The following is a 21,014-nucleotide window of genomic DNA, read 5'->3' as shown; positions in this document are numbered from 1 at the left end:
CACACTTGAAAGATCCATTCTTTATTTGTTGCTAAAAATTAATGGTATTCTCTTATAATTCTGAGAAAAATTATGGCATGTCTTACTACAAGTGGCTTAAAATGTCCAATTTACATACAGTGTTTCTCAGATTTCAAATGTAAACAAAGTATGCTCATAACTGGAAAATTACAAAAAAATAATTGATTACTGTATTGAAATACATATTCAACTCACCTGGCATTTAGCAGAATAATCTGTACACAGCAAACACATGTATCCCATGAATAAGTGTACGAAACCTATAGCGCAGCAACCTATACCAAAATATTTCATCTTCTGCACAAAATTGTCATGCAACAAGTCACGTTTCCTGTAAGAGAATAATTCATTACAAAAAAAAATATGTATATATATACACGGGGTGAGTTCTTTAGCTTGACACAATGAAATATCTCGAAAAGTACGCATCTGATCAAAAAAAAGTTCTGAATGAAATTTGTTCGTCTCGAAGGGGCTCATCCAATGATGCCAAACTCAACCCAACATCCCACCTCCTAGGGGTGGGGCGAGGGGCAACTTTAAAATCTCAAATAGGAACCCCATTTTTTTTATTGCAGATTCGGATTCTCCAGACAAAAATACGTAGGTTTTGTCTGAAACTTTTTGTTGGATTTGTGATAGATGGTGCTGTAATCGCAAAAAGTAAGATTTTGCGCAATTCTCGAGAAATACACTGTCCTCTTCGTCAGGCTTCGTGGCAGATTATGCCGTGTCTGTTTGACCAGGAAACAAGCTGTTAAAAATGAGGTTAACCAATTATAAAACTGTAAAACGTTGAAGAAAGGGAATGTAGAGGAAAGATGGGTAAAGATGTTAAACAAAATGGAAGAAGATAAAAAACAAATAGGCTTTAATGTAACGAAAGAAATGACACACGCGTTCATGATGATAGAGGAGTTCCAAGGCGGAGGAATGATGTAATAATTCAGGAGTAGCGGGGAAAGGGAGGGGGAGGGAGGAAGCAAGTGAGCAGAGCCAGTACCAGCTGTCGGCAGCACATCAGCAGCACATCAGCAGCACAACATTAGCTGTGAAGACGACTAACTCGACGATCCATTCCGCGAAAGTGTTTATTTTCACATGGTAAAAGGTTTTTATGGAGCTTTGAAATCATCAACGTTTTACAGTTTGATAAGTGGTTAACAACGTTTTGAACAGATTGCCAAGCATGTTTCAAGATCGCATGTTTTCACCTAAAGACCATTTGACCTTGTTTCCTAGTCAAACAGACACGGCATAATCTGCCAAAAAGCCTGAAGAAGAGGTCGGAAGTAGTGCTTTTCTTCCTTGAGTCCATTAGTGGTTATAATGCAGGCTATAACGGTGCAAGAGAAAATTGAAATGGTGTACATTTATGGAGAAAGTGGCAGGAATATCAATGATGCAGTGATTCTTTATGCTCAACGTTTTCCAGACAGGGTGCGATCGCACACTTCTTTTCGCAGTTGTTCAACAGTTCTCCACCGAGGGAACTGTACAACGAAAAAAAGGAATCGCCGAAGAACAATTGCTGGAGAAAATAATGAAATTACGGTATTAGCTGCAGTGGCTCATAACCCCCACGTTAGTACTCGACAAATAAGTCATGAATCGGGAATTTCGCAGACTACTGTGTGCCAAATACTGAAGCGTAGAAAATATCATCCGTTTCATGTTTCGTTGCATCAAGAACTTCATGGCGATGATTTTCAGAACCGAGTGACATTCTGTCAATGGGCGCTTCAGCAAATACAAGGAGACCCCAATTTCTTTACTAGAGTTTTGTTCTCTGACGAGTCGACTTTTACAAACCACGGTACGATTAATCAACACAACATGCATAATTGGAGTGTTGAAAACCCACATTGGTTATGCCAAGTTGAACATCAGCGCCCTTGGAATGTAAATGTTTGATGTGGAATAATTGGCGATAAACTTATTGGTCCATATTTTATCGATGGGAACTTAAATGGTGAGAAATATCGAAACTTCTTGCAGAACAAACTTCCAGTATTGCTTGCAGACCTTCCCTTAGACGTGCGACAAACAATGTGGTTGCAATATGACGGTTGTCCAGCACATTATTCCGTTGCAGCACGGGAAGTATTAGATCGCGTGTACAACCGTTGGTGGATCGGAAGAGGTGGTCCAGTGTCTTGGCCTGCAAGATCGCCAGATTTTACTTCGCCTGACTTTTGTTTGTGGGGCTACGTGAAGAGTGAAGTTATCATGAACTGCCCACAAAGCGTGAGAACATGATTGAGCGAATCACCAATGCATGTCGAAAGATTACACCGTGCACTCTTCTCAGTTGTGTCCAATCATTCCAAGTGCGGATAAATCAGTGTATCGAAGTGGGTGGTGACATTTTCGAGCACTTATTGTAAAATGATTATTACAAACAAGAACCCCGATGGTGAGAGGCGAGGGGACTCACCTAAAACAAGCATCCCGATGGTGAGAGGTGAGGGGACTCACCTACAACAAGCACTCCGATGGTGAGAGGCGACGGGACTCACCTTACAATAGCACCCCGATGGGAACAAAATACTGCTATGTCCACATCATTGTTCCTAAATGCAGTTTCTTATAAAAATTCAACATGCCTCACGTCATTTTGCGATTAAAAGTGCAATTTTTATCATTTCGGCAATATTTCATTTTTGCAATTACAGCGCCATCTATCACAAATCCAACAAAACGTTTCAGACAAAACCTACATATTTTTGTCTGGAGAATCCGAATCTGCAATATTTAAAAGTTGCCCCTCGTTCCACCCCAAGGAGGTGGGGTGGGGGGGTGGAGTTTGGCATCATTGGATGAGACCCTTCGAGACGAACAAATTTCATTCAGAACTTTTTTTTGATCAGATGCGTACTTTTCGAGATATTTCGTTGTCTCAAGCTAAAAAAAACTCACCTGGTATATAAAAAAAAACTGATTTTATGTAAAAATTTTGGGTACAGTATATTTTGCAGCTGACAGGCAGTTGTTTCCTTCCAATAATTAAATATTGTAATCCCTCTTACTAGTGGCCACGGTGGCTCAGTCGGTAACACGTCTGACTACCATGCTAAAGGTCCCGGGTTTGATCCCCGGCCGGTTCAAATCCGGGAAATTTTCTAACGTTGGAAGCAGCCCCGGCGCCCACCCAGCATCGAATAACATGGGTACCTGGGGGAAACCCTGGGGGGTAAAGGCAGTCAGGGGCGTGATGCTGATCCCATCACCCCCACTCACGACCGGATCAAGAAAGTGTGGGGCATTACCCCCACACCCCCTATACGCCTTCATGGCGTGGTGCTATGCACAGGGGAGCACTTTACCTTTTTTTTAAACTTTAATCCCTCTTACTAAAGAATGAAAGTAATCTCATTAACCAATGTACTGCATTTTTCTACTGTGTGACGTTTCTCTCGCCGAAAAGTATGTAATTTAGTTCCGACGCATAAAATCGCCACAATTCAGGATGCTCTGCCCCTGTGCAAGTTGCTGTCTGCACCTTCCACTGTCAAGGAGAAAGTTTAGTTTTGCAAGCACCAGATGGCAGCACCAAGAACAAGATGCATCGTGCAAGAACAAAGAAGTTTAAAGTCTAGTAAAACGCGAAACAGACTTTAACTTGCGGTGTGCAATGTAAGAGGAGCAGCAGCGATCATTGAAGAGTCTCGCAGGTTCGAGACTGAAAAGGAAGGATGGCGTAATTAGCATTTTTGTTTTTCCACGCTAAACGCACTACGTCCAAGTTTGCAGAGAACTTCGTCAAATTGCTTCAAATTCCATGGAGCGAGAATTGACTGTAGAGAAGAGATAGGATGAAGTAGTCATTTTTTGACTTCCCATTTCCACGAGGCTGCCGAAGTTACGTCATACGAGGCTTCTTACATCGCAGAAATCAAGAAGTATTGAAGGAGGGCTTTTTGTGAGTTTCTGCACGTTTTGTCGAAGCTTGTCTATTTGATGACGAGGGGGTACAGTGACTGGAAAATTATGGGCGATAAAAAGTAGACGTGGCAACATGGTATCATCGAACTACGGAAACAGGTATGTGTTGTGCATCGAACATAAAAGTTGTTTTTTACCAAGCAGCATTTTGACTGTCTTGAATATTCAAATTGAATAGTACAGCAATTCAAGGGCATTGTTTCTGAAACTTTGAATATCGGATTAAAGGAGATGCTCAAGTATGAAAAGCATTTAATGAAGTCTCATGTGGAAATAACTGTAAATAATTATATTGCTTCTTGGAACATTTAAATCGAAACTAGATTTCTCAATGTGGGTGGAGCGTTAAACACGAAACCATTGTGTAGGAATTATGCTGTGAACCTTCTAATAATTAATTGCATTAGTAAAAATCACTGTGCTTGTTATATAAATGGTCATGGTGCTCCATGATGTGTGTGGATAAATGCCAGTGTTGAAATTTAATGACGAGATTAGGTGAAAATTGAATGATAAGAGAGATCGCTACTCCCCTTTTCTCCAGTTTAGTTTTTCTAATTAAATGGAGATATTGCTTATGCTTAAAATAAAGATTAATAGAGCATCCATATTCGTAGTGGGCTACGTTTATGATTAATTGGATTGTTAAATATTAAAATTTAACCTTTTAGCATGTTAAATTTGCATGAAATTCATCTACTGTTGATACACTGCTATTACATATTTGCACCTGTTTGAATATGTTATCAAAAATTGATGTCTAAATGAATAAATTGAATTAAGATAAACTAAATACGACGTTGTTTCGTAAGTTAACCTGCGACGTCAAAGATAAGATGCATGTGTTTCATGAAGGTAGTATAGAATGTAGCGTAGTACCAAAGTAATTAGATCTAAATTGAAATATTGAATAATGCATCTGCTGGTATTTTGTTGTATGCAAATGTTGCACATTTTTTGGCAAACCAAAGCTTGTTTCCAACTTCTGAGCGTCGGAAGTGAGGTTCAATAAGAGCCTTGAGGTGTTCCGTAACCTCAGACCAAAGGTCTCACAAATAAAGACTATTGTGCATTCTACCAATACTTGTGCTAACTTTCGGACCTCACACATGCTTTCCTATTTAGCCATTGAGTAGAACGTCACAAAGTTCCTGGCAGCATCGCATGGTTGCTAATTGCCAAAATTCCCCTTTACAAGGAATTGCATTTTATTTTTGAACATTTTGGATAATAATTTTGAACTTGAAATTGGAAATAATTTTTTCCCACCAACAGCCCCAACCACCACCCTATAAATTTTGTACCTTAAAGTAAATTTAGTTTAAATTGCGGTATATTATTTCTTATTACATTGGTAATTATGCCTCTTTCTGAATCTCCTCCTAAGGAGGATTTAACACACTTGATGCACGATGGTACGCTCTATCTACCCCCACCTCCTCCTTTGATAGGTCCACATCTCCCTGTTTCTCTTTCTTCCCCTTTTCCTGTTTTACCCCAATTACCTACTCTACCATACCAGAATCCATCTACCTTGTCTATGTATATTCCTTCCACTGTTCCACTTACAACTGTTACAAGTTGTACGACCAATCCTACAGTTTCCATAACTTCAGCTATTTCATCTGCATCCTCTACTCATACAAATATATCTTCAACACATCAGGTTTGTACAAATTCTCCGGAACATTCTATGGTTTTACGCAACTTAAATCTGGCTATTGATTCCCTTCCATTTTGTGACGGCCAAAACCATGAGATTCTTTTTGCCTATTTGAAATCTTTACAGTGTTTAGTTGCCTCCCAACAGTATCCATTGCATTGGATACTCGGTAACACCTTACGTCGTACTGGAGGTGTACTTCATTCTCTTTGGCTATCAATCTTACCATCCTCTATGTCTTGGTGGGACATCAAAGTTTATGTCTGGTGTCAGTCTGTCCCCACGTATCTTTATTCCAACTTAGTGGACACACATGTATATCACCCTCAATATCCCACAGAAACTCTCCATGCTTACGTATCTGATGTACGTGATTCTGTGCAAGCCCTTGCCCTGCTTGGAACGATTATACAGTGTGTCCGAGAAAAAATATACCAATAAAGAATTTAAATAACTCAACAATCATTAACGATAGAAATGTCAAATAACGTTTATTTGGAAGAGGGAAGAAAGGAATTTTTTTTACCACCAGAAGGGAAAAAATCGTAACATAATTATTCGTGAGTAGTCTGTACAATGGCGCCGTTTACTGTTCGTCAGAAAGTTGAGTGTTCTTTTGGTTTGCAGAATTGAAGTCTCCTGTAATGGTACAAAGACGATTCCGACAACAATATGGACAGGAAGCACCAGAACGTCATTACATTGTTAAATGGCATAAACAATTGCTGGAAACAGGGTCTTTGTTGAGGAAGAAAGGTAGTGGTCGTAAGCGTGTGAGCGAGGATAAAGTGGTTGCAGTTCAGGAAGCTTTCCAGAGAAGCCGGCGTAAATCTGTGAGACGTGCTAGTTCTCAACTTCAAATTCCACTTTCTACTGTGCATGATATCATACATAAAAGGTTAAGGCTTAGAGCCTACAAGTTACAGCTTGTTCAGAAACTAAAGTGCAGTGATAAACCCGCTAGGTTTGATTATGCTAGTGAAGTGCTATCACGCATTGATGATGACACTGAATTCCTCACACCCGTAACATTTTCAGATGAGGCTACCTTCCACATTTCCGGAAAAGTGCATAGGCATAACTGTAGAATATGGGGTGAGCATGCAGTCATTGAACATGAACATGACAGTCCAAAGTTGAATGTGTGGTGTGGTTTGACACGAGATTCCGTAATTGGGCCCTTTTTCTTTGAGGAAGCTACAGTTACAGGTCCAAGTTACCTGCAAATGTTGCAACAGTATGCTGTACCTCATATACCTCATGGGTACATGTTTCAGCAGGATGCCCCCCCCCCACATTATGCCCGTTGTGTTACTAACTTCCTTAATAACAATTTCGCTGGTAACTGGATTGGGAGGGGTGGACCCATTAAATGGCCACCACAGTCAACAGACTTGACTCCTTTGGACTTTTTCCTTTGGGGTTACGTGAAGACTATGGTTTACCAAACACCTGTGCAAGACCTCAAAGATCTCCGTGAAAGAATTATCGATGCATGTGGATGGAGGTTGAGTACCGCCTTGATGTTTGTTGCACCACAAAAGGATCACACATTGAGATCTACTAAGGTGAATTTTTTTTCTTGTTCTTTGGTTAAAAAAAATGCTATGGTTTTCTCTTCCAAATAAACGTTATTTGACATTTCTATCGTTAACGATTGTTGAGTTATTTAAATTCTTTATTGGTATATTTTTTCTCGGACACACTGTATTGTAGTTACATATATTTTACTACACTTTAATACTATTACTACTGCTTGTCTCAATCAGTCCCAAAACAATGTTGGAATTGGTCAAATTGGCACAGGAGATCACTCCGATGGAGATGCAGAAGGCCTATACTGCACAACATCCTCCTTTACCACGTCATCCTCAAACTCAAAGTTTTCCTTCAGGTGAAAATGCCATGCATCGTCCAAATAGACCTACAACTCCTGTGTGTTGTTCATACTGTCACAAAACAGGGTATACAATTAACTATTGTAGAAAAAGAAATGCCAGGATGCATTTTCAAAATTCGCAATAACAATTTTTTGACTTCTTGATACTGAGTTTGAGTTTGAGTTGCTGTTTTAAGTCCACTTTATGCACAGTAAGGCTAATCGGGACTGGACCTACAGTTTAAAGTGGGATCCGAACCACTTGTGCCTCCACCGGGTATCGAACCCGGAACCCCTTGATTACAAGGTGCCATGGGGGAGGCCCATTCTTGATACTGACATTTTATATTGTTATTTACCAATCTTTTGCTATGTGTATTATTTATCAATGTCAATTATGATCTCATGATTAGTATCATTCAAATTGTATTATGCTTGGAATTGAATTGATTCAAAATTAACCTTGATTTTGTATATTCTAGTCAACCAATTTAAATCATTTTTAAGTGTATGATATAGGAGATATGTACATTGACTGCAAAAATTGTCTCTTTATAATATATTAGGCAGAAACTTGTTATGTATTGGGTTATATTCACTTGTATTCTAGTCAAATACATTTGTTTAAAATCACTAGATATCAATTGATAAAATTAAGCATTATAAATGTGTTGTTTGCAATATCGTGCTTGAGCATATACATTAATTTTTTATGAATTATATATATATATTAGCATCAAATTTTGATTGTCAAGTTTTGCAAAAACTTTTTCAATAAAAAACTTTGCAAACCCACTCATTATTGTAAAGATGCTCTTCCCTCCCATTTCACTAGTCAAATACTATATTTCTTCCTCTCTCTTTCCTATAATTCTTCTTTTCGCTTTTTGTTTTTTCTTTATTTGCATGCATTATTGAGGAGAAATATTTCTACAAGCTTCGAACAACGAACATAATGGAATTACCAGGCTGTCCCAGAAGTCCTGCACCATCAGCACACTGAGCTCCAAGAGGTGAAGTTTGCGAGGGTAGTTGGTGCCACCGGTGAAAGACTGTTGACAGGCATAGAGGACAGGTTCGTGGGATGAAGTGAAGGCACGCGCTGCATGTGTAGCGAGTGTCCCCGTGAAGTTAAAGTGGACACGATGAGTGAGGACCAAATTGGACTTCGTGCAGTGCTACGTTTTTTATGAAAAAAACAAACTACTAACAGCAAAAGCAGCAGCGGAGGAAATTTGTCGTGTGGAGAACGAAGAAGTGGTGAATCGATCGACAGCTTCCCGTTAGTTTAAAAAATTCGCTTCAGGTGATCTACGCCTCATGGACAAGCCTCGCACGGGACGACCTTCTATAGACATTGACGAGTCTCTGCAGGATACTGTGAATGCTACACCACAATCCAGCACACGTGTGTTAGCAAGAGTGGTTGGGGCATCCAAATCGACAGTAACCGTCGCTTGCATGACATGGATTACACTAATACACAGCCCCGACAAAGTCCGCAAGAGCTGAGAGAAGTGCAGGCCCAGCGCAGAGTTGTAATTTGCCAGATATGGCTCCAAAACCCGCATGATCTTCGTTTTTGGAGGAGGATTGTGACAGGAGACGAGAAGTGGGTGTTTCTGAAAACCCTGATACACGTAAACAGTAGGTGAAAAGAAGACAGGAGGCCATCCCCATGTGAAACAGGACAGATTTGGGAAAAAGCTCATGCTGAGTGTGTGCTGGAATATGGACGGGATTGTCCATTATGAGTTTGTTCCAGAAGGTCATGCTGTAACAGGTTAACTGTATTCTGAACAATTACGCCGAGTGTATGCCATTCTGAACGGGAAATACCAGGCATTAACGAGGAGGACGAGGTCACTGCTACAAAATGACAATGCTCCGAGTCACCGGTCTCGAAGAGTGACCAACACCCTGGCTGAGCTTGACGGGCTTGAGTTGTTACCTCATCCTGCCTATAGTCCGGTTGTTGCACATCGGATTACGGTTTGTTTCGCTCTCTCACACATTTCCTGTGTTGTCGGCACTTCAAGTACCTGTTGTGAGTTTTTCAATTCTAAACCTGCAACCTGGTATCGCCATCAGATTGAACTGTTGTCGCAGAGATGGGTGAAGGTAATCGAACATGGAGGTCTGTACTTTGCTGAATAAAGTCTGTCTTTGTTTCTGATATTCTGTGTTTCATTTTCACCCTTGTATGGTGCAGGACTTCTGGGACAGGCTGGTATATGGGAACAGCTCTTCAATTACAATATACTGCAGTGATAACTACAAAATGGAATTCTACATCTACTACTACATCTACTACTATCGACAATACTTCACCTTCATTTTCGATGTATGTTGGAAAATTTGGTCTGGTTGGTGACATTGTAAAAAAAAAAATTTTGAAACATTTGGGTGTTTACAATGCTTTTCTTCATTTTCAGAGGGTATTTGATATCGTTGTTCACTCTGTTTTAAAGCTATAAATTATCATGGTGCATTTGGGTGAGAAACTTGTATATAATGATTTGATCTCACGTCAAAGTATTTCAATTAATGAAGATTTGAATTTTGATATATTTTTTTAAAGGTATTTACACATATTTATTATATTTATTCTCTATCATTATTATATAAGATGTTTCATCTTCATTCTTATTGAATTCCTCCTTGGTATCTTATTGGTAAAATGTTTTTTTCATATAGGGATAAATGTTTATGAAGAGTGTGTGGTATTTAAGTGTGAATTCGGATAGGTGTTGCACACTCAGTAAAGTCTTAAATTTTCTTACATGATGCTCATAAGGTTAGGTTTTTTTGTTAAATTTGCATGTGTGGGGAGATTTGTGGCGTTTCTCTCGCCGAAAAGTATGTAATTTAGTTCCGACGCATAAAATCGCCACAATGCAGGATGCTCTGCCCGTGTGCAAGTTGCTGTCTACACCTTCAACTGTCGAGGAGAAAGCTTAGTTATGCAAGCACCAGATGGCAGCACCAACTACTTCAACGCATCGTGCAAGAACAAAGAAGTTTCCAGTCCAGTAAGATGCGGAACAGACTTCAACTTGCAGTGTGCAATGTAAGCGGAGCAGCAGCGATCGTTGAAGAGTCTCGCAGGTTCCAGACCAAACAAGGAAGGATGGCATAATTAGCATTTGTCCAAGTTTGCAGAGAACTTCATCATCGAATTGCTTCAAAATCCATGGAGCGAGAATTGACCGTACAGAAGAGATAGGATGCAGTAGTTAGTTGACATCTACAATTTAGTCTATCCACTTCGTCCTTCTGATACTTGTCTGTGACACACTGAACCGTTGACAAAATAGAAATGAAAGAACTCAAAATTCCAAAGGTAAGTAACACGTAATATATATATGTATAGTCACGGCATTATGTGGCAAGGGGCAAAAATGGTTGAAAATAAAGTGATATAAGTAGTAGTAAAACAAGCTCTTTGACGACTGTGTTTACCTACGCACCGGATAGTTTGCAACATTACTGTGAATATGGCAGTATATTCCCTGCTGATTCATAATTAGGTTGTAACAACCTAACAACTCGTGGTTGTGCATGTTTTATCCATAATGTAACAACGTGAACCTCGGATACTTCCGATATCAGCACCGCAATACCACAATGCATGTATCAGGACAAATGGACATACAAACCTGTAGATATCAACCTTACAACGTGATTTGCAAATATTTGTCATGTAGCTGGGCGTAAACAGCCAGATGTAAACTGTTAAGTCCAATAAAATTTATTGTTGATGATGCTTATATTTGACAAAAGAGACAAAATCCGATATTGCCTCCTCATTTTGAATACGTTGTTTTTCTATCATTTTTCGTATCGTTGGTTCACTTCCCCCTTCCCCTGGGATGACTGCTGGTCTTCTGGCTGTGTTTCCCTAGATGTGTCTACTGGACACGATCATATCTTCGTTTTACAGATCATAATGTGGTTGGTAGTCTGTCATTTTCCCCAAAATTTGTGTGTTTCTTGCAACACTGCCGTGCACTGTTTTGCCACAGGAAATGACATCACAGATGCGATAAAATGTTGTGTGTGGCTGCCAGCATTCAGGCAGCAAAACGGGCTTTTTTGAAAGACTGTAGTGCCGAAACTACACACCAACGAGAAAAATGTTACTGAGAAAAGTTGTTTGTTTTGATGCCCTATGTGCGTTTTTGTGGTCCGTGCCATTAAAATGACACCCTGTATATTTAATGCTGGCACTATTCCAATGCTTTCAGTACAATATCTTTTACCTTCACACACTAAACAAGTATGTATTTAGAGTAGGCATACCTGTAACTTACACCACATGCCATTTCACTAAGTAGATGAAGTCCAATTTTGCCATGTACTTACTTTTCACTCAAGCTTTCCCCACATCATGTGGCTACCTCAGGAGCTAAGACAAGAATAGTCAAAGTTAGCTCTTAGCTCCTGGAGCTTGAGTGAAAAGTAAGTACATGTGAAAACTGAAATTGATCTACTTAGTGAAGTTTGTATTTACCTGTGTCTAATGCTTAAGAGGATATCTTACAATTAAAATTAGTAAATGGGGAGGGGAGGGTGGGGTTGATACTGCACTTAACACGATATCCTTATCTTTTCAGTAGAATCATTACAACAGGAATAATAGAGGAAGGTAAATCCCAAGTAGGGAATATAAGATGACATATATACGTACATATCTCCTTATGCATTATATTCCTGGGTGATTCCATGTCAAATCTTGGCCCTTGACCCATCGGTTTTTGACCATTTTGGTGAGAGCAGTGTTCGAAATGGAGGGGATGCAGGGCATGGTATTCCCCTAGCTAGAAAAACTTATGCAAAGCATTCTCCCCATATCAAAACATAGACGTAGTCACCCTCCCCCTAAGCAAACAATTCCCACCTCGAGCTCTGTGTGAGCAAGTGTGGATCTTATGTTTATGAAACTCACTTGAAGGGGATTTATATAACCGCTTCTTTATGAAATGATATTTTCAAATTTGTATATCTTGGGAACAAATAAGATTAGGAAGATGAAACTGGTCTTATTTTCAACATCAAGAGGCAATATTACATGCTATCTGGTCAAATATGTACAGTTGAGACTGCTTTATAAGTAACTCAGTTCTGCGTAATTCTGTTTCATACAGTAAATTACTGTAAGTCACGGCAAAATATAATTTAAAAACACTATTGTGATTTATTGTGATTTTAAAATACTTTACATGTAACTTTTCTACCCTCTATCAGGGTCTTCCTCAGAGGAAATACTAAACAAAAATGGTAAAATACACAAACAGAAAGTATATATATATACACACATAGCAGGGTGTCTAGACATCAAGACAGTCCTTATCTTGGACGATTTCTCTAAGGGAATTTATATGCATATCACCTCTTGACAGTTGACTAATGGGTCTCCCATCGGTGATAGAGAGGTCAAGAGTAGCAAGAGTCTGGAACCACCCCTTCTGACTTTTTGGATGTGCATGGATTCCTCCTTCCCTGGTTTTCTTCTCTTCTCTTTCTTCCTTGTTCATTATTCTTCTTTCCTCCTTCCATTTTCTCCTCCTTTCAACTTTCTCTAACTCTCTCTTCCATTCCTTGTTTATCTTAAGTCCTCCATTCCAGTTCATAATGTCTTCTCCTTTCTTATCTATTTATTTGACCTCCTTCCACTTTCTCACTAATTCTCTCATCTCTTTCCCTATCCGCCTAGCCAAATCCCATTCTACTTCATGCCCTATTTCTCTAGCAAACTTGAATATGGCATTTTTGACTCCCTTCAATCTCATGTCATCCATGTGTTGCTATAACCTGTCTTTCAGTCTCTTCTTAGTTTCCCTTATATATACATTTCCACATTCTTTGTACTTCACCTCGTAGATAACCCCTTCCTTTTCTTCTTCTCTTATCTCTTCTTTATGTATCTTGGAAAAGCCTTTAAACTGGGTAGTCTTCCTGCCTGCTTCGTGTTCTTTTTAAACCCTCTCCTCCCACAATCTTTTATGATCTTTTCTCTAATATTGTGTTCCTCTTCCATTCCACCGATCTCCTCATGTGTGTCCCCTTTCAGGTCTTCATAGTTCTCGTACCATTATTTCTCCATCACTACTATGACCCCTCCCTTATCTGCCAGTTCCATCACCACATCGTTCTTTGTCTTCATTCTTTTCATACTCTACCTTTCCTTCTGGCTCAAAATATCTAATCTTCTCTGTTTATCCATTTCATTCTTCAATATGGCTGCTGCTCTTCTTCTAATCTTATCCCCCACTGCTTCCTCAATGTCATATATTGTACCTCTTCATAGTCCACTTTTTCCTCCACAACTTTGAAACCTCGGTCTAATTTCAAAAAGGCTTTCTCTTCTTCCGATATTTGAACATCTCCAATTATCACCACTCTTCTCCTGCCATCTTCAACTTCTTTCTCTCCTCTTTCTTTCTTCTCTCCATCCCAGTCTTTCTCAATTTCTCTTCATCTTCAGTTTTACCTTCTCTCTAAATATTTCTTGTCAGCTTCTCATTTTGTGGAAGATGAATTCTCTAGTAAAAAAGGTGAGTCCATCTTCTATGGTTTCTTCCATTCTTGCCAGTTCCTCCTTTATTGTCCTGATTTCTATCTTCCTCTTTCTTATATCATTCCATATCATTTCTTTTTTCCAGTTTCTGTACTAATATCTTCCATCTCATGGTGCAACAATCCACTCCCTCCTTATTTATCCTCAGTCCCTTCAGTGTTGTGCCCTTCTCCAAACATTCCCTCAAGAATCTATCTTGCTCCTGCTTGTGTATGTCCTTCCTCTTCAAGTTCTTCCAGTCATTGATTTTCCTCATCAGCCTCGGAAAATGTCCAATGGTAACATAATTAAGCCTTGTTTCCATATTAAAGACACTAAAGTCCCCTTCCGGATGTCCATGAGAGCCATGATGTGCTCAGCGAATCACACTTTGTAGCCATAGATACAGCGTATATCAATTAGTACCACTTTCCACCACTGACTCACACTAGTGTGCCAGTGGAATCATTTATAAATGGCTCGGGAATGTTCAGAGCTCAGTTGCCGACTGTAGAGCATGGTCCAAGGGAACTGGTCCTAGCTTAGACTGAGCAGAACCAAGTTTTCTTTCCAAACCAGATGGTCCAGGATTTGCAGTGAAAACCAAAACCCTACCTTACCTGGTGCGACCTTGGCGCAAGCTGAGTTGATCTTAGAATGTTTCCTTGCCTGATCCCAATCTGGCAACTGCACAAAACTAGGGTGGCTTACCAATGATTTCTTGTTCATTGGAAAAAATATGCACAGTGATGTCAGTGTATGTATATATATATATATATATATATATATATATATATATATATATATATATATATATATATATATATATATATATATATATATATATATGCTATTATAAAGGACTAATAAATTGATAACTATATATGAGGGTGATTCAAAAAGTAAGGTAACAAGATCTCTCACGGGTATCATAAAGCAAAGTAACAAGATCTCTCACGGGTATCATATCCCTCCTCTTCTTCGAATTTCACACCTATGTTCGCAGCAGATCACAGCTTTATCACACAGCCATTAGATGTTGTGTCAGATTTTCACAATATCAGTTGGAAGATGGCTGCGCTCACGGAAACATGGTCAATCATGGAAGTGCGTAGTGTGATCAGGTTCTTGCATCTAAAGGGCATCTTACCGTTATAGGGGATGAAATGTGGGTGTATCGTGTGACACCGGAGATGAAGCAAGCATCCATGCCATGGAAACACACATCGTTACCACCTTTCAAGAAATTCAGAACAGCTCTCCATCCGCAAAGAAAGTCATCGTGGCAAGTCTTTTGGGACCACAAGGGCATGCTTCTGGTTGATTTCCTCACCAGGGGAGCAACAGTTAATGCTTCCAGTTATTGTCACACACCGAGGCGGTTGTGGGAGGCAATTCGCAGAAAATAACCTGGACTTCTCACAACAGGTATCGTGTTGCTGCACGACAACGCTCAACCACACTCAGCCAACAGCATGCGTGAATTCTTACGTGTTTCCATTGGGAGGTACTGGACCATCCTCCCTACATCCCTGACCTGGCATCCAGTAATTTCCATCTCTTCGGACCATTGAAGAACCACCTTGGTGGTAGGCAATTCACAAGCGATATGGAAGTTCAGCAAGCCATCATGACGTGGCTGCAGGGACTTGACACAGATTTCTTCTATGGCGGCATTTATGCTTTGGTGCACCGTTGAAACAAATGTTTGAACAAACATGTGACTATGTTGAAAAGTAATGCGTATAAGTGCCACACTACTGTGCATCAGTGTATCTGCCTGTGGAATAAAGTTTGTCCATGAGAGATCTTCTTGTTATCTTACTTTTTTGAATCACCCTCGTATAATATAGTTATCTCTTTATTAAAGTAAACCCTATTGCTCCCTTTATTGTTTCCTTTTTAGCTGTTGTGACATCGTTAGTTTGAGTAAGTAAACAGATAATGAGTGAAACTCAGAATTTTTGTATTAGTGTTGTTAATTAAAGTGTTCTATTAAAGACAAACAAACTATACTCTTATTTTTATTACCCAGCAGGCCCTGAGATACCATAAGAGACTTATCTTACCGACTTAGCAAGCTACTGTTAATAGACAACCCTGTTTAAGCATACAGATCATGAAAAAAGTGTAGCATGGTTTAGTATTAACTCTGAAGTTATTTATAATTTGTTATCAAACATAAGAACATGTTTCAAAATAAATGACTACATGTAGTACGAAGCACGGTTCAGCCTACTCACTATTTTCAACCATCGGGCACACTACATGTAATTTTCAAAATATATTCACTTAAGTAAAAAAAACACCAGCATCAAATTTTAATAGGCTACATAAGATGAATTGGAACTCAAAGTATCTAAAAGTGAGCACAATTGATATCCAAGTCTAAAAACTGAATACAGTGACAAACTTGATCAAAAAGTGTTCAAAATACCTATTTGAACCGATAATGTATAATACTGACTCTTTATCTTCAATATAAGACTAATTTCATCTTAATATGCTTTATTATTTATTATTTTCCAAGATATACACGTTTGAAAATACTGTTTCATAAATAAGCAATTTCCTAAACTGTTTTTAAAAATTAGGCAAATATTATTTTATGAATATAGGATCCACACCCACTCACCAAAAATGATCAAACTCCAAGAGGACAAGGGTCTACATCAACTTGATTTGACATTGGAATCATCCTCATAAGTTTAACAACTTATATACATACTTTTGATCGGTCTCCCCCAAAGCAGTAAATGCTTCTACTCTGAAAAAGGCATCTACAAGGTCTCCAAACAGATCGATCATCACACACAGAGAGCAACCAATTGCAAAACAGCAAAGGAAAGCTATACCAATCATGCATTTGTCTTGTAAGGTAGCAAACTGAAACTGAAAAATGGAAATCAAGCAATAAATAAATACTAACAAGTAATTAACATTATAAGAACGAATCTAAAAGCTGCAGAAATATATTCATCCTATTAGACCTTAGGGAGATATAGAAAAATATATATATATTTCAAGATGAGGCTTTAAATTATCTCATAACTATAACAAACCCTATTCATTAATTCAAGAAAACTGATGGTAACACAAGAATAAATTATTAGAATCTGTAGTAATTTAAATCCCAATTTGAGTGTAAGAATCACAAATTGATTGTTCTGGGAATTCTAAAAGTCTTCATCCAATCTAAAGTTTTCATTGGCATTCTTCTATTCACTTACAGCTACAATGAAGCTGCAAAGTGCAAAACTGTTTGTATAAAGAACTGTAAAATTACCGCTTTCAAACAACTTGAAAATATCCAAGAGACAATGCTCCTGTATGTAGGATTAGAAGATATGTGAAAATTCTGTTTTACAATTAAAATAATCAGAATTCCATACTCACAAAGCAAAGCAAATTAACAGATTTATTTAAGTACTAAAAGCATTAACTTCAAACACCCATGAAAGCGATTTGCAACTTGTTCTTAAACTACAAGTGCAATAAATTAGAAGAAATCACTAATGAAACTTAACAAGAAGAATATTCCTTACAATTACAATTCCTCAATAAAATATTATTCTAACACCACACTTGGTCAATATATCAACTCACCACCTGCAAATATGATGCTGAACCTCTTATCTGATATTCCAATTGGCTGTAGAATAAAAACAACAACAATAATAAGAAAACAAATATCTACAAAATGTTAATGAGAAACCATCAATGTAGTAAATTTTATTAGGTTTAATATCGACTAACAAAAAAAGAATACATGTTATAGAAAAAGACGAAATTCCAAACAAATATTAAAAAGTTAGAAAATCAAATGCCTCTTCAGAGTAATTTACAAGAATTTGTTCAAAAAAATAACAGAGAAAAACATAGTTATGGTTCCAAGTCCTGTAAGGATTCGGCTTTGGTGAATTTCTGGCTGCATATTGGCTTTTTCATGCTGTCAAACAAGGCAGAATCAGATTGTGCAAGCTCTGATGAGTATGGAGAATGTTTCAGGATGATATACCCCGAGTTCCTGTTACTTCTGTTGTTGGGTGAGGTAATGTGGCACCCAATGAGCACAGAGCTTTTTTATTTTCAAATCTGTTGTGATGATGTCATGGATCGTTGCCTTTAACAGCCCCATATTATGCTGCAAATGTTCAAGTGTAACATTATCATGTAATGCTGTTGAAAACTTTCTTGATGATTTCCGGGATTTGGGATGTTCGTGGGAATCATGAACTGACTCACTAGGTTACACTCACGCTTCTGCCCTTGAAAGCCTGGACCCAATGAAACACAGCTGCACCTCTTTCATCTCGAATGACAATGCGGTAATCCCGCGAAATATCAACTTATTTCTTTTCGTATAACATAGTATACAGGGTGAACAGAAACTATAGGGACAAACTTCAGGAGGTGATTCCTGATAAGTAAAGGAACAAAAAAGTTCATATCAACATATGTCTGGAAATGCATATTTACCAAGGTACGAGGGCGGGCTGAAAAGTAATGCCTCCTATTTTTTTGTGACGGTTTAAAGACATTTTGGATTTTGAGCAACCATGCATTGTACTCTTCAGACTTTTCCCCTTCTCTATTCCAAGTTTCAAACTTCTATCACCATGGGTTGCTGAACTAGAGCGAGGAAAATGGCAACATGTAACCATACTATGTTGGTGCACCTGAAACTGCATGTGGTGACCAAGTTTCTAACTGCAGACAATGTGTCATCCAATTGACATTCATCACATAATGAAGGCTTTTTATGGCAATGAATGTGTAACGTCAGTATTGTATGATGTTGGGCTGTTCATGCTCACAATGAAAACCCCTGCTGAGGAACTCTCAACGTGTGTGACAAGGAACTTCTTGAGAGTTAAGCATTCCTCGGCAGGGGTTTTCATTGTGAGTAGGAACAGCCCAACATCATACAGTACTGACGTTACACATTCATTGCCATAAAAAGCCATCATTCTCTGATGAATGTCAATTGGATGACACATTGTCTGCAGTTAGAAACTCGGTCACCACCCGCAGTTTCAGGTGCACCGACATAGTATGGTTACATGTTGCCATTTTCCTCCCTCTAGTTCAGCAACCCATGGCGATAGAAGTTTGAAACTTGGAATAGAGAAGGGGGAAAGTCTGAAGAGTACAATGCATGATTGCTAAAAATCCAAAATGTCTTTACGCCGTCACAAAAAAATAGGAGGCATTACTTTTCAGCCCGCCCTCGTACCATGGAAAATATGCATTTCCAGACATATGTTGATATGAACTTTTTTGTTCCTTTACTTAACAGGAATCACCTTCTGAAGTTTGTCCGTATAGTTTCTGTTCACCCTGTATATGTAATATATATATATATATATATATATATATATATATATATAATAAACATTTAGCTGTTCACTGGAGTGGAATCCAGTGTATTTATATGATTGTTATTTTCCTCTTCAAGTGACTACTTTGTACTATTACACACTCATGGACAAAATTAAGAGAATGAACACAGAATGGCGACGTGTGCGAAAAGTAGCAGAGGGAATGCAATGACATTCGGCATGAATACACATAAGTATACAACAACCTATACCACCAAATGACAATGCAGGTACGCCAGCATGGGCATCGTCAATGAGCATCACACCATAAGTGTCCAAATGTAGAACTCGTAGAACTCACCCGATATGTCATTAGTAGGGCATGTGGTCACCCCTCACAGCCACACACCGATGTCCCATGCTGGTCTTGAGACCGTTGAGGATACCCTGTAGCAGTAGCATCCACTCCTGCACCAAGGAATTCCTTAGTTCGTGGATGGTTCGGGGAGGTGGTTGACGACATGCAATAGCCCTGCCAAGAGCATCCCAGGCATGCTCTATTGGGTTCAGGTCAGGGGACCTGGCTGGTCAAACCTTACGCCAGATATCCTCGGTTTCCAGATATTCATTTACCAGATAGGCCCTATGTGGATGGGCATTGTTATCCATGAAGATGACTTGTGGACCAACAGTACCCTGAAAAAGGTGCACATAGGGCTCCAGGATCTTTACCCTATACCTGTAACCACTCAGAGTGCCTCCATCAAAAACATGGGAGCGGTGTGCGGACGTCCAACATGAAACCGGCCCACACCATAACACCACCGTCGCCACAGCGGTCCCTTTCAATGATGTTTGAGGGCTGGTATTGGGTACCACATTCTCTCCATATGAAGATGCATCGGGAATCACTGACCAAACTGAACCTGGACTTGTCACTGAACAGAACATGGCCCCACTGGTCTTGGGTCCAGGGCTGATGTTCCCGGCACCACTCAAGGTGGGCTCTCTTGGGGGCTGCGGCAAGCGGGACACACACGGCGGGTCGTCTGGCATACAGTCTCCTCTCATGAAGCCTTCGGGACATGGTTCGTCAGAAAATAGTTCCGGTGGCCGCAGAGAGGTCACGGGAGAGCTGTGTAGCTGTGGCTCTTCTGTTGCACCTCGCTGTCAGTGCCACATAATGGTCCTTGTTGGCTGTTGTGGCCCGTGGACGTCCTTGCCCAGGCCTTCTGGTTATGGATCCCGACTCCTGGAACTGCCTCCATAAATTACAGATGACGATGGGGGTCAGTCACATTGAGCTCTCGGGACACCTGCGCTTGAGGCTGGCCTGCCTCCAATCTGCCCACTATTATCCATCACAATCCATCGTCTAGGCGTACGTACGTGGGTACCCATCGAACCACACTGCGTATCAACTCACCAAGACTGTCTCAACACACAATACGTACATGCTGAACGGTTCGGATGCAATACGTGGTGGGTGGGCCTGCAGCTCTATTTATGCCTACGGCGACCACATCACCGCCACCACCATCCAATTCGCCTATGTATGCATATCCGTCAATCGGTGTTCTCATTGGGGCACAATCTTTGCACGTTTCGGTCAGTGATTCACCCAGA

The 21,014-nt window shown here is 39.5% G+C and overlaps 1 protein-coding gene across 1 annotated transcript in view; it reads right to left on the bottom strand.

Annotated features, from left to right (window-relative positions):
* LOC145986955 (ATP-dependent translocase ABCB1-like) overlaps nt 1–21,014 on the bottom strand; it is a 149,543-nt gene that overhangs the window by 107,581 nt on the left and 20,948 nt on the right. The window contains exons 3-5 of the mRNA XM_083121419.1: nt 17,674–17,719; nt 16,796–16,959; nt 217–352 (exon numbers count right to left, since the gene is read on the bottom strand). Coding sequence (XP_082977545.1) covers nt 217–352; nt 16,796–16,959; nt 17,674–17,719 — 346 coding nt within the window. The remainder of the gene's footprint in view (nt 1–216; nt 353–16,795; nt 16,960–17,673; nt 17,720–21,014) is intronic.

The sequence above is a fragment of the Lepisma saccharinum genome, chromosome 4 (assembly GCF_977018435.1).
Source record: "Lepisma saccharinum chromosome 4, izLepSacc3.1, whole genome shotgun sequence".
Taxonomy (NCBI): Eukaryota; Metazoa; Arthropoda; class Insecta; order Zygentoma; family Lepismatidae; genus Lepisma; species Lepisma saccharinum.
This window is presented reverse-complemented; position numbering and strand designations above follow the sequence as displayed.